Consider the following 14,750-nt stretch of genomic DNA (forward strand, 5'->3'; position numbering starts at 1 on the left):
TAATCAGTACCCATGTCAAGTAGACTATATTCTATCAATACAGTTTTAGTTGCAGTTGAAGTACCCTATTGACATTTAACCATTGTTTTTTTCAAAAAGTTCTGGACTCTGAAAATACCATGGATGCACTACTGCTAAGAAAATAATTTATTTATAGACACTCATGCTGTAGTTTATGTTAGTATACTGAAAACTTCAAAAATTAAAGGTGTCTGCTTGGCTGGTGTGGCTCACTGGTTGAGGAGGTCATGGTTCAATTCCTGGTCAGGGCACATGCCTGGTTTGCGGGCTCAATCCCCAGTAGGAGGCATGTAGGAGGCAGCCAATCAATATTTCTCTCTCATCATTGATGTTTCTATTTCTCTCTCTCCCTTCCTCTCTCTGAAATAAATAAAAGCATATTTAAACCTGAAACCTATATGATTATGTCGACCAATGTCACCCCAATAAATTTAATTACAAAAATAAAAATTAAAAATAAATAAACAAACAAAAAATAAATAAAAGGTGTCAAATAATTTTTTAAAAATATATTTTATTGATTTTTTACAGAGAGGAGAGGAAGAGAGAGGGATAGAGAGTTAGAAACATCAATCAGCTGCCTCCTGCACACCCCCCACTGGGGATGTGCCCGCAACCAAGGCACATGCCCCCGACCGGAATCGAACCTGGGACCCTTGAGTCCGCAGGCCAACGCTCCATCCACTGAGCCAAACTGGTTTCGGCTCAAATAATTTTTAACATATTTGATATTCATCAAAACATATAATGAACTCATTTCTATAAAAAGAGAAAGCTATAAAAATTTAATTTTAGAAAACACCTTTTAGGAGCAAAATCTATAGTCAATATTGTTATTAATATTTCAAGAATATATGGCCTCTTTTATGAGCAAATGTTCTTTAAGGCAGTAGAGGGAAAAGGCTGTGAGCATCAATTATTTTTTACCTCAATTTCCTCTCAACATTGATATTTTCTCTACCTCTTAACTAAGTCATGGGTGGGGTAGGAAGTGTGTGTGTGTGTGTGTGTATCCTTTGCTAGTGACTTCATGTAGGTTATAAATTTAAAATTTCTGGCTAATGTTTAATCTTGATTTTTATTTTTATTTTGCCATGACATTTTGGAAGAAGTACTGTACAGCTGAAAAGAAGGATAATTTTTTTTTAAGTTTGGAATGAACCATGTCATTGGTTTAAATTGCATTGTCTGGAATTAGTACTAGTTAATTTCAGTGTATAAAAACAAATACTTATAATAAAATAAGAAACTAAATTGGCACTAAAAAAGATCAGTATTCATTAGCACTTCAAATGTGGGAATGAGTCCTTTTCTAAATTGTACTATTGATTTTCTATTAGTTGGATTATTTCTTAAAGCCATTAGAGACATTTAAATTGGCTCTATTTTATTTAAGCTGCATGCTTCTTTCCATTTAGTTTTAAAATACATTTCATATACTCTTCAAAGTTGCATTTTTCAAGAACAACATCAGATTGTTGATTGCTGTTATTTAATCTTTCCTTGACTTTTGACATAGAGGAGAGCAGTGGATTGTGGGTAACTGAATTTAGTATATCTGTGCTAAGGGGTATGCTAAGGGGTATATAGAATCCACACTCTAATAATACAGTGAGACTCAGCAACCATAGGAATAAGCTCCTGATGTCTTTTCATGTTCCCTTTTACCTTCTCTAAAAAAGAAAAAACAATTGAATGGAGGTTGTGGGGAAAGGAGAAAAAGGATATGATAAGGAGAAGTATTTCTTAACGTCCCAAAGAAAATAAATGTTTGAAACTGTCAGAAACTCTTAAAAAGTAATCTATATAAGCTATAAAATGAAATCATAGTTTTTATATGTTCTGCAATATTATGAAAATCACAACTTTTAATTTTTAAGATAGAAAATTAAAATGAAGATAGACTGTGTGTATTTTCTTACATAAAAGTTTACTACCACATTCAAATTATCTATCTTCTCCAAATTGTTTTTTAAAATCTGTACCACAGTCTTTCTTATTTTCTAACCTCAATTAAACTACAGATAACAGATGAAGGGACAACTTTCAGCTGTTTACATAAATCTTTAGCAACTTTTATGAAACATTGCTGGTCTTGTACAAATATGGTATAGAAAATTCACCAAATTAAACCTAACATGGAATGCAGCTATTTTAATTTTAAACCTGATAAAAGAATAGAAAAATTATCCACACTACTTAGGCTTCTCATAAATACTTTTCTACACTCAAGGACCCTCTCTGAGGTACAAATTATTGCTTCTTGCGCTGAGTGAACCTCCTGAATGCTCATTTAAACTACATCTAAAGGGGGAGGGAATCAAAGCAAATTCTATAAGCAAAAATAAAGACACCTACCCAGTTTTGGGAGTGGATAGTTGATATCAAAGTAACTTTCATAAAAATCAAGTAGCTTCAATGATGCCTCCAAAGCGTAATGAGTTTGACTCCATTTGTCTGGGGATGCATAAATGGACACCTGCAAAATGTTGGTCAGAAAGAGTGGTCTTTGAATGACAGATCCTTGGCATGATACCATTCCTAACAACCCTTATCCAAAGAAAGGCAAACTACATGTATTGAAATACCATTAAAGCATGTTGTCAACATGGGATACGATGTTCTGCAAAGTATTAAAGCAAAAGCCACTCGTGAAAATTATAAACAATCCTGCATCTTTCATTACAATTCATTCCCTAGGTGCTAGTTGTATTTTTCAAGCTCTGTTAACCTATTATGTCATGAGAGTCCACTTGAGCTCATCAGTATCATGTACACTTAAAACTAGCCTTCCAAAGTTATGATTAGCACAATTCAAATAAAACATAGTTTTATGAGGTGGAAAAGCCTTTAAGAACATATTGGATCCAGTTTCCACCATCCCCTTCCTAGTCCAGTTTACTTTAAACTGAAAAAATGCCAAATATGTTCATTGACTCCCCTCAAAGCAAATAGCCATTAAATAGAAAAAATAAAGTTAGTTTCTGATTTTCTTGGGTTTCAAGCATAGTGTTACTTTCATTCCATTATCTGCTACTTTCATTCCATTATCTTCTTTCATGCTCTGAATTAACTGAAGTTCCTGAGAACTTTTTAGGAAGGATATGTTCATGGCTGCCGTGTTTTGATGGATTACCAGGCACTGTGTTAAAAGTGTACATGTAAATATAAATTAATCCTCTCAATAACATTACGAAGTAGCTGCTATTATCTTCCTGGAAATGAAGTAATTTGCTCCAAGTCACCCATGTAGAATCTATAGACCTGGGATATGAGTCCAAGGAAGCTGACAGCAACCTGACCTCTGCAGTAAAGTGCCATCTGACCTCTCACAGGTCTACAGCTATGCACATACAGACCTATGTGCAGAGATGCCATGATGTGTGTGCAGATACATAGTTCATAATTTTTCTACATAGGTATCATATACATGTAAATTATAATAGCCATTTTATAGCCAGTTTATGGCTATTTTTCATAAGCATTATTTTATGGTTCTCTGAATATGTTTTTATGTCAATCATTTGGTCCCTCAGGTTAAGGAGTTCTTGTTTATTTTAATGTGTCTATTGATGTTTGCCAAACTTATATAAAAATAAATATTGGGTATTGTAAATTTTTGCAAACAATGAAGACTCTAAGAATTATGAAGAGTTTCTTTTATTGAGAAAAACAATTGGAAACAATGTGAATGTCCTGAAATAAGGTGCTGATTAAAAAATTTTTATGGTACCTCTATGAGGTAGAGTACTAAGCAATTATTAATATAGTATTACAGAAAAATATTTAATGGCATTCAATTTTTATTGCATATTATGGTAAAGATTGAGTTAAAATAGTCACATTATTTTATACAAAGTATATACACAGCATATAATATATATATATATATATATATATATATATATATATATATACTGACATACATATAGAAAGTAGTTGGAAGGTATACATTAACATTATCAGTAATTATATCCTAGTAATGGAATTATGGGTAATTTATTTTATTTTATTTTATTTTTACCTATTTCTTGTTTGTAAGATAAGCATGATACTTTGATAATAAGGAACAAAGCTTAAGAAACTAAAGAAAAGTTCATTGCGCTCAGCACACTATTCTGTGCTGTGTATGAAATTAGATCTCAATCTTACCTTGACCCCTGATGAGGTTGTCCCACTCACAAACTTGAAATCACAAACTATGTAGGCTACAAGGTATGTACTCATTTTTACCGTAGTTTCAAAATGATCTTCCAAGAGGCCTCCTTCAAGTTCAACTGTCTTAACCTACAGGAAGGAAAAGAATCATTTGAAAATGGGAGTATTTTACACCAATGCCTATGACGTAAGCCATGTAAGTCAGAGGAGAGCCTGACACTCTGAAGGACCTGATGCCCCCCTAGGAGGGCATAGCATTCGGTGGTCTCTCTCCCTTTATTTTTTCTTATCCCTGGACTTTCCTGAAGACACACTGCACTAATTTTGAGATCCCAAAATGTATGCCAATCTTATTTGCTTGAAAATGTATTTGCTTAATTGCTTGAAAGCATAATAGCAGCCTAGATGCTTCTACTTACTTGAAATGCAATAATCTCCAAATTGCCATAAATTCAAGTTCTGCACTTCTAAGGAAAAATACCCAGAGAATGGCCCCTTTTCCCTTGTTATATAATAAGTAAATCTCTGTTGCAGAAGGAAATGGGAAGCAAAACTGTGCTAAATGATTAGCATTTTCTTTTAATTCTATTATCGTGTGTGTGTGTGTGTGAGGTAGGTGTTATTTCACAAGTGAGGAAACAGAGTCTCAAAAAATATGAACTGAATTGCCCAAGATCACAAGGCAAGTTCCACAGCAAGACCAAGATGTGGATGTGACCGTGTGACTCCAAAGACATTGCTCATTCTTTCACCTCGCTGTGTGACAGCTTTAGTCACAGTCTTATTTTTATCTTTGCTTCATTGATTTCGCAATGAAAGCAGTCAGGCCAAGGAGGTCATTAGTAATTTAAGCTCCTGCCTATGTACTGAGGAAGCAAAAGTTTTAAGCCTACAGACTCATCAGCTGCATCTCTCAAGTTCACTGAATAATTACTGAGTTCTATCTTTATTTGCACTGAAGAGCTAGTCCCAGAGATGATCTCCAATATGGTACAATACTCCTAAATACTGAATGGGTCAGATTCAGTAATCTGAAAATACCATCTTCTTCAAATTGGTGAGAACTCCTGGGCTAGCTTGCTCCCCTCCTCACACCTTCCACGCCCTTTGTAAGGTGTCAGGCTTGGGGCAGTGCTAACTAGGCCTTCTTGAGCATGTTTTATGTGTTTGGTTAAGATAATAGTTTGCTTTGGCAAGAGACAATAGCTTGAAATATTACCATAAACTGCCTAGCCTACTTCAATGACAAATGTTCGTGCTATTAAATTCTACATAATTTAATTCTACAGGTTTCTATCAAAGCATTCAATTCCTAAGTTCCTATAAAGCAGAGGACACTGACCACATGCTCTAAGAAAGTTAGCAGTATCTTCTGGGCTGTAATTACTTCTTTCATTTAGCTCAATAATAATCTCTTTCTTTATGAGTCTGATGCAAGCAGAGTTCTATGGATACATACTCCTAGCAAAAAAGAGAGTTATAGAAGAGGGGGCCAGGGAGAAGGCATTGACTGTAGTCTTCTGACCAAACTCAGCAGCAAAACCATTGAGTCAAGTGTGTGGAGGGGTGAGGGAAAGAGGAGGCAAGGCTGTGGTACTATGGGGAAATGAGCATCTGTGCCTCCAGACAGCTGGTGGCAATGATGTGTAGGAGACAGATGGGCATTCCCTCTGATTTTTCCCCCCAGATAAAGATGTACCCCATGGAGGCTGAGTTTTGTTCAGGAACTTGGAGTGACTCATAGGTTAACACTGCCTTAAGTGGAAGTGTATGGGTGTTAGTATAAGTTCATCCAGGATGGTGATGTACGTTCCAAGCATAAAACACTTGTTGCTAGATGAGGAGTTAGCTGTTTTCTCAATACTGGCAGGACTCTACTTGCACAGCAAGTGTCACCAGCAGGTGTGTGCTCCTTTAAGGAATAAAGGGGACAAAGAAATGCACCAAAGATATGCTGCCTCTACCAGTGCTTGGCTGGCCTCCCCACTTCCCTTAAATCTTAACTAAACAAATTGAGAACTTAGTATTTGTTGCCTCTTCTCACCAGACCATAACCCATATTAAGTGCTGTCACTGCTATTATCCAGAGAGTGTGATTGTAGTATTCCTTTAGGTCTCTTTTTTTTTCTTGGCTGAACATGAAAGTCTGGGTTGGTTGGGCATGTCAGCGAGGAGCAGGATGTTAAGCCAATATTGCTGAAAACGGCATGATCCAGAGAACTGGTCTAGTCAACTGAGGCAATGCAAAGATTCAAGGGTTGTAGAAAATATTTTCAGAGTGTTCACTTAATTTTCTTAAATATGGGAAGTTACTGGGGGTTTCTAAAAATAGAAAATTTAAACTCTGATATAACAAAATGACAATTTATGTTGGTGTCACACTTTAATTAAAAGGCTTAATGAACTCTGTTTTTACTTTAGCCTCCATGGTTATTCATATAAAAAATATATTAATAAAAAGCTGCCAGAAAGGGGCTGAACGGTGCTTTGCAAGCATTTCTACCTGGAAAATGAGAGGGCTAATTAAATTGCTGTCTTCGCAGTCGTGGAAAAGCTATCGGATGTGTGTTAAGTGCGATGTTCCTCTTGATCTGCTCTGCCAGTATTTCAGAGCAAATATCTTATTTTTCTGTTTAAATAGGAATCTGGGAAGTTCGGTGTCGAGCTTATGAACTCATTTCTCCCCTTCCCCATGAGTCCACCCGCTGTTCAGGGCCGAGAGGGCAGCGGGGAGGGCCAGAGCCGGCTGCTCTCTGTGCGGCCCCTCCCGCTGAAGCACCGGCAGGAGAGCCTCTGCCTTTGTCCTACATTACAAGTCGGGGTGGGGAAACACTACATTTTGTTCAGCAACACGAATGGCAAGCACGGCCTTCGTGAGGAAATACCACATTAACTCAGGCCCACTGTGTCTTTCGGAGTCTCTGCCTTTTGAGTACAAATACAAGCCAAATAAAAGGTCTCTTTCAATTTAAAAAAGTGTATAACCACAATAAATAATTTTTATAAATAACTTTAAGAACGACCACTGCCACTCACAAAAAATGAAAACGGATTTGTAAGTTCCAGCACAGAAGTCTAGGTCAGAATGTTTGGGGGAGGGTCCAGGCAGGGGTCTCTCCATCCTTGTCCTTCAGATGCGGTCCCTGGCCCAGCAGCAATGGCATCCGTCACCTGGGAGCTTGTTAACAAGACGGAATCTGGGGCCTCCCTCACCACAAGACTCACTGAATCCGAATCTGAATTTTAACAAGGTCCTCAGATGATTCGTGTGAACATTAAAGTCTGAGAAGGACTGCTCTACTTGATTCTGAATTTTGTCTCTGGCCAAGTAACACTGATTTAAAAGAACAATGTTTCCTTATGAACATAAAGAAGCTGTAAATCACTTTGTTTTGTTAAAAAGCTTCTGGTGTAACAATGTCCCAAACAAAATGATGTTAAAATCTAGAAGGATTGGGGTTATTAAACAATATGTTTGATAGAACAAATTAATACTTTAAGTCTTGAAAAAAAATATTTTTAAAAGCAACACAGCAAAGACAAAGGCTCAACTTGTGAACAATTCCCCAATGTTTCTGAAAGTGGCAATACCTTTGGCGTGTTGGATAGTGCGATGTGTCTGCTCTCTCTTCTTATCTTGATGGAAAAGTTGGCTTTGAACAATGGTTCGTCAAAGCAAGGGAAAGCCATTCGTGCCTCAGTTGGTTCAAAATCTGTTACTGCGATTGTTCTGTGAAAAGAACCACCCCCAGGCAGAATACATAAGTGAAACCAAGACAGAAATGAATTTGTGCCTTCAGAACAATCCTGGAAGTGACATATTTGATTTCTCAAATTATAATTTTTGAGAATCCAGGCTTTTTTTTTTTTTTCCAAATAAACAAGGGTAACATTTAGTTTTAGTGGCTGCCAATTGTGAATAATGCATGGTGCTGGGCACTCTATTTACAGGATCTCCTTCATTCTCCTAGCAGACAAGGATTTAAGGCTCAGAGAATTGGCGTGACCTTACTTGGATCCTTAGCTAGTAAGTGGCTGAGAGAAGCATGCATGTCTAGTCAAGTTGAGGTCAAAATGGACTAGGAAATTAGTAGGTCAGTACCATCTCTAAACCTGTGGGAATCTCAACCAGACATATGACTAACGGTGGGTCATGACTTAGGATGTGTTCCCAGGAAGCAGACCCTGATTTATTAAGAAAGTTCTGCCAAAAGAAAAGGGAATGAAAAAAGCAGGACAGGGAGAGGAAGAAGCCAGGCCTGGTCCCAGCTTCAGCCTGATCCCCAGGAGCTCTGGAAAGGAAACTCCACCTTCAAGTCCCCCCCCCCCCCCCCCCCCGCCCACCTCCCAACTGGAGGCAAGGAGCTACAGCATAGACAAATTTCTATATCACATCACCTGGATAATGCCTGAAATTGTATAATTCAGACTGTAAAGGAGAAGCTATCAGGATAATCATAATAAGAGTCAGAAATAGCCTGCAGCTAATTATGGGAGGCATTCTGGAAGTCCTCCAGTTCTTACTCCAAAAAAAATGCCCCCCTCTAGTCTCCCAGGTCTCCCAAAATGATATTGTTAAAAAGTATTTTCTTTGGGCAGGGCCACTGTCACTTGAATACATTTAAGAAGAGGCGTCACATGGTGCCCTAGTGGAAAGAAGTTGCTGAGTTTTCTATCCAGCACTCCCCTGGACCTGAGAACAGGCCCCCCAGAAGTGAGGCTGCAGCGGGGGAAAGAGTCGGGCCTGGGGAAGGCTGTTCTAAGTGGACTGCTAAGGCTCTGGGGTGGGTGCATGAGCCCCCAGAGGGCAATGAGTACCGAAGGTGGGGGAGGGAAAAGCAAGTATGTAGCAGAAGCTGCTCAAGTTGCCTACTAACATATCCCCCTTCTGCAGTTCCATCAGAATCCCGATTTTGTTCCGGAAGGCAATGCATCTTTAGACTCCCTTGCAAGTTGGTAGGCATATGACTCGTGGCCTAGTTGAAGTCACTGGGTGGGAAAGCTCTGTAAAAGGAGTCAGACTCAGCTGGAATGCTTCTTTCTGCCTTTTTCTCTCCCCCATTTCCCCGTTTTTCCTGCCTGGAATGCGGACTTGAAGGCCAGAGGTGCACAAATCATCTAGGAAGGGAGCCATATGCTAAGGAGGCTGAGCAGAAAGATGGAAGGTGTGTGGGTCCTGGATAACACCGAGAAGCACTGTAGCAAGCCTGAGCTGCCCTACTTCTGGATTTCTTTTTCTTTTCTTTTTTTCCCCCCACAAGAAAATTACCCCCCTATGTGTTGAGCCACTGTATTTGGGTTCCTCTAACTGGCAGCTGAACACAACTGATAAAGGGTGGGAGAGCCAGGCTCTTCTTGCCTCCCAGGTGACCCATCTCTGGACAAATTATCCTCTTTCTCTTTCGCTTACCCCTAGCAAATTCTGTCTGTTTTATCCTCCAAAAGAAATGCCAAGTTCAATCACTTACTCCATAAGGCACCACCTCTAGCCTGGCCCAAGCCACCATTTCTTGCCTGAACTACTGCAATGTCCACCTAAACGATTGCTCTTCTTCTACTTTTTCCTCTCTATAATGGGTCCTCCCCATACACTTGAACTTTATAAGCATAGATCAGGTCAGAACCTTCCAGTGAGTTCCATTGCACTAGAGTAAAAGCCTAAACTCCTCACAAGAGGCACTAAGTGATATCACCCCTTTCAACTCTACTTCCCTCTCTTGCTCGTGCTCTTCAAGCCACACTGGCCTTCTTTTCTCAATCTGTCCCACTTTGCACTTGCTGTTCCCTTTTCTGGGGACACTTTGCTCTATTACATCCTCATGATTGTGTCCTTTTTTTAAAAAAATGTCAGATCTCAGTTTAAATGCACCTCGTTGACAAGGACTTCCATGACCACTCAGCTAAATTAGTCCCAACCCCCAGCTACACTTACTCTCCGTTACGGCACCTTGTTTTATTGCCTTCATAACATTTATCACCTTGTTCATATCTCACCGCTACAGATTCAGTGTCTAGAACAGTGCCAGGCATAAAGCATGTGGCCAATAAACATGAGGTGATCAAATAAACAGTATTTCTCAGTTCTCCAAACATATTTGCTCCTGCCTCCTGCATTTGAGTCATGCTGGTTCCTGGGTAAACGGCATACTTTCATTTCCTCTCTCTCTAGCCACATCTCACATTCCCTTCTGGTCCCAGATGAAGGCTCGCCTCCTTTGAGAATCCTCCCCTATTTCAGCTCTCTCTCTGCACTGAGCATCCTTTCCTGCAGAACATAAACATGTCTGTCTTATCACAAACACACTGGCTTCTCCTCCCAGCTACTCTCCCTCCAGCAGTTTATGCCTCTGCATTCTTTCTTCCCAGCTTTCCTGCAATTTCCTTAAGAAACGGCAGAGCGTCTCCTTCTGCCTCCTTTCCCACAGTTTATTGGGCTTTTCATAAATGATTGCTGAAACATGCTCTTGGCAACGAGATCTAACACATACGGAAAGTATCATGAGAGACTGCAAACAGCTGGGGCGACATCTTACCTTGTTTCACCACCAAGAGTTCTGTACGTGCTTTTATAAAACCCTTCAAAGCCGTCCGCTAACTTGCCCTGGAAGTCAATGGCCACATAGTATTTCAGGTCAGCCGTAAGTTTCTCTGGAACCAGCAGAGCAATTTGCTCATGAGCAGGATAACTCAAAACATCCAGCTTTCTCCCTGGTTTCCTGTATCTCAAATCTTCCTCTGAATGAAGGGTGACATTCATGATTTTGAGATCTTTGCTGTGTAAGATGATAAATTGGGTGGCATCTCTGACTAAGACTTCAATCTTCTCAGATGCAACGAAGTCCAGGGAGGTGAGATTTGGATGAACAAAAAGGTCATAGTGGAGGGGAATGACCGTGTTGGGGAGCCGTAGCTCATGCCAAGGAAATGGTTCCCCATTGGTGGCCGCCGGGAAAGCCCCAGGGTCCTGATTGAACTGATCACTAGATGGCATTGAGAACCGAGAACAAATGCATATTTTAGGTAAGATGATTGCTGTACAGTAAAATCCTATGTAAACATTAAATATTCGTTTTCTGTGTGAATTAACCATTGCAGAAGAATGGAATATCAAGTCTATTCTCTAGAAGAGAGGTTACTCTCCAGACTAACTCTCATAGTCTTCATAGCACTATATAGGCTCCAGTTGTGTCACATAGGATCTGAACAATGTTTTAATACATTGATTTAACCTAGAAGAAAAGAAAACATTATTAGCATGAAAAAAAGATTTCAACTCATAAATAAAACCTTAAAAAAATAAAAAGATATATGGGAATAGGGAAAACCTGCTCACTGTCAGAATCAGGCCAAATATCCACAAAATAAAGTAGAAATTGAGCTATTATCTGGTTATTACAAATACAAATTTTTTAGAGCTCTAATGAAAGGACTCTGCCTTAAAATTGTATGGAACAAATGCCCTCCGCATTTCTGTACAATGAGCAGAAGGAAGGTGTGTAAATTCATTGCCTGGTGAATGCTTCTAACATTTGGCTACATCATTCTAAGAGTATCTGGGACACCTGAAAGTGAACTACACAGGTGTCTCCATTTTCTTTTTCTATGTCACAAAGAGTATGTTCTTTGGATATCAGATATTACTATTTTATATATTTATATATTTTTTATTGATTTCAAAGAAAAGGGAGAGGGAGAGAGAGATAGAAACATCAATGATAAGAGAATCATTGATCAGCTGCCTCCTGCACGCCCCCCACTGGGGATTGAGCCCGCAACCCGGGCATGTGCCCTTGACCGGAATCAAACCTGGGACCCTTCAGTCCACAGGCTGACACTCTATCCACTGAGTCAAACCGGCTAGGGCCAGATATTACTATTAATGGCATTGAACTTTGCCTCTTTCATACACATCTGAATGGCCTTATTCTATGGCTATTGATATAAAAGTTGCTGGTCAAGCTAGATGTTTACCCTTGGATTATTTCCAACATATCAAAAGCTATGGAAATAAAATTTGAGTTTATAATATTCTGACATTACTAAAAAATTGTTTTTGTCCTCTGCATTTTAGGCTACCTCTGAAAACACAAATTAAACTGAATTCACTGCCTCTGTAAACAGAACGAAGATGATTTCCTCTTATTAGCAGGGTATAGCTACCGAACACATAAAATTAGGACAGTATAGCTACCGAACATATAAAATTAGGACAATATAGTTAATATACCAACTCCCACCCTGCCACCTGCCTCTACCTGCTTCCTCCCTGCTTCAACTTAAACCCAAGAATGGTTTATTTCCTTTTCCATTATTAACAAGTTCTTTAGAATTACTTATCTGATCAATTACTTCATTTTTCCAATTTGCAATATTAATGCAGATCAACAGGTATTGACAAAGACAAAGAAGAATAAAATAATGTTTAAATTATTTTTTTGACAAGTATTAAATTACTAGAGGCCCGATGCATGAAGATTAGTGCAAGAATAAGCCTTCCTTCCCCTGGCTGCTGGCACCAGCTTCCCTCTGGCACCCAGGACCCGGGCTGCTTTGCTCCGGTCGCTGCCACCACCCACCAAGGGTGTGCTCCAAGCCATGCTGCGGCTGCTCGGAGCACGCCCCCACCCCTGGTGTGTGTCCGCTGGGGCTGGGGGCAGCATGCAGTCCCCTCCTGCCCATCTGTGCACACAGTTCCTCCTGAGCCAGTTGTGATGCAGCCTCCTCCTGAGCGGTTGTGACGCCTTAAGGCGTCCCAGCTAATTTGCATATTACCTCTTTATATATATAGATGGCTACCAAATCTCAATGTTCCAGAAACCTCTGATACATAAAACCAAAACTGGTCTATTAGCTTGAATTTCTGATATTTTGAAAAATGAAATTGCTTATTTGTTAGGTTCTAGGTTTGGGAATCAGGATGCCTGGATTCTAATACTAGCTCTGCCACATTTACCTGTGTGAGCTGGGACAAATTTCTGATTTTTTGAGCCTTAGTTTCCTCACCTATAAAACAACATAATAATTACACCATCCTCACGATGGGAGGATTAATTGAAGAATTTAGCACAGCACAGCAACTAGCATATAGGAAGCATGTAATGCATGTTAAATATTAAATTATTATTTTGGATATTATAACTTGCATTCTCTGGCCTAAATTAAGAAGTAGTGCTGCCCCACTTGTAGCAAACACACTCCAAGAAAGGTGCATTTTTTTTTTCTTTCTGTAAGAGCGAGAGAAAGGCCTTGGTATTTACTCATATAGTCTTTAACTTTAGAACTGGCAAGGACTCTAAATGCCAGATAACACAAGTCCTTAGTGTCCAGATAAGGAAACTGAGTGGGGGGAGGGGGGGGGGACTTTCCTAAAATCACACAGGAAGTTTGAAGCAGAATCAAGACCAAAATAGAGCTCTTGGATCCTTGCTCTCACGGACTTTTCCATTATACTGCACTGTAGCTCCAACAGCATTACAATGAGCAAAACATCCTGGGATTGGAGATGCAGGTATTGCAACAAACGTCTGGGAAAGGCTAAACAATCTCCAAAAGAGAGTGAGTTAAGCAGAAGATTCTTAAACCGAGTCCCACCTTTAAGCACACACTTTCCAATACAGTAGTGCCAGATTCACCCCCTTTCACCAGAGCCTCGCCTTCAGTGGCAAGACTTCCTCAGTAGAGCCGTTTAATGCCTTCAGTTCTGGCCATTAGCCTCACTGAAAAATTCTGATTTAAAGACAAATTCAAGAGAAATGTTAAAGCGTTACCTTAATCCACGTTGTTGCAGATTTGAATGGAGGGGAGTTTATTTTTGCTTTCACTTTCTATTTGATAAGACTCAGAACTTGGGCTACTTCCTGGTCATAGCACTAGCTGGTTCATCGTCACATAGATATAATGGTCTTAATACAAAAGCTTTTGTTCGGAAAGCAGGAGAGACTGGCAAGTGGCTTCAGAGCAAGAGCCACACCATAGCAAGTCAGGGTAGGCACCCAGCTTTTCGGCTGCTGCTCCTGCTGCTTTTTCTTTCCCATTTCTTATCCCCACGTGTACACATTCAGAACCTAGCTTGAGTGTGTGTGTGTGTGTGTGTGTGTGTGTGTGTGTGTGTGTTTTAAAGATACGTTTTTATTGATTATAGAGAGAGGAAGGGAGAGGGAGAGAGAAGTAGTGGTGGTAGGTCTGCAACATTCCTTTTCATAGGACCCAGCCTAGCTGTGTATATCTGCCTGTGTGTCTGTGAGTTCTCAGGATTCTCCCCTGCCCCCGAGGACAGAAGTGATGATGGAGAGCGAGGAACCAAGGTGATCATATTGATTTATGGAATCCTAGAAGAAAAAGTTGAGTAGGATCCAGGTGACTTCATAGCTTATTATTGAAAACTATTTCTCACCAGAGGGGTTTCTAACTCTTTTTTTTCCTGAGAATAGAATAAGCTTTGGGATGTGTGTTACTTAGGGAATTCACATATCTCACTCTCTCATATCATCCTGGTCTTCCCAACCATCTCTTGCTCAGAGAAGCTGTCCTTGTTGGCTCTGTCTAAAACAGCAGCACTCCTCCCTAAGTCC

The 14,750-nt window shown here is 39.7% G+C and overlaps 1 protein-coding gene across 2 annotated transcripts in view; it reads right to left on the bottom strand.

Annotated features, from left to right (window-relative positions):
• ERAP2 (endoplasmic reticulum aminopeptidase 2) overlaps positions 1 to 14,077 on the bottom strand; it is a 38,244-nt gene extending 24,167 nt beyond the window's left edge. Inside the window, exons 1-5 of one of the 2 annotated variants that reach the window (XM_079791431.1) lie at positions 13,947 to 14,077; positions 10,713 to 11,408; positions 7,771 to 7,909; positions 4,174 to 4,308; positions 2,380 to 2,500 (exon numbers count right to left, since the gene is read on the bottom strand). In XM_079791431.1, coding sequence (XP_079647557.1) covers positions 2,380 to 2,500; positions 4,174 to 4,308; positions 7,771 to 7,909; positions 10,713 to 11,269 — 952 coding nt within the window. In that variant the 5' untranslated portion in view covers positions 11,270 to 11,408; positions 13,947 to 14,077. Of the gene's footprint in view, positions 1 to 2,379; positions 2,501 to 4,173; positions 4,309 to 7,770; positions 7,910 to 10,712; positions 11,409 to 13,946 lie in introns of those variants that run through there. The other variant, XM_079791432.1, reaches the window with a different exon arrangement.
• Positions 14,078 to 14,750: the final 673 nt, after the last annotated feature.

Source organism: Cnephaeus nilssonii (genome assembly GCF_951640355.1).
Source record: "Cnephaeus nilssonii genome assembly, chromosome: 2".
Lineage (NCBI taxonomy): Eukaryota > Metazoa > Chordata > Mammalia > Chiroptera > Vespertilionidae > Cnephaeus > Cnephaeus nilssonii.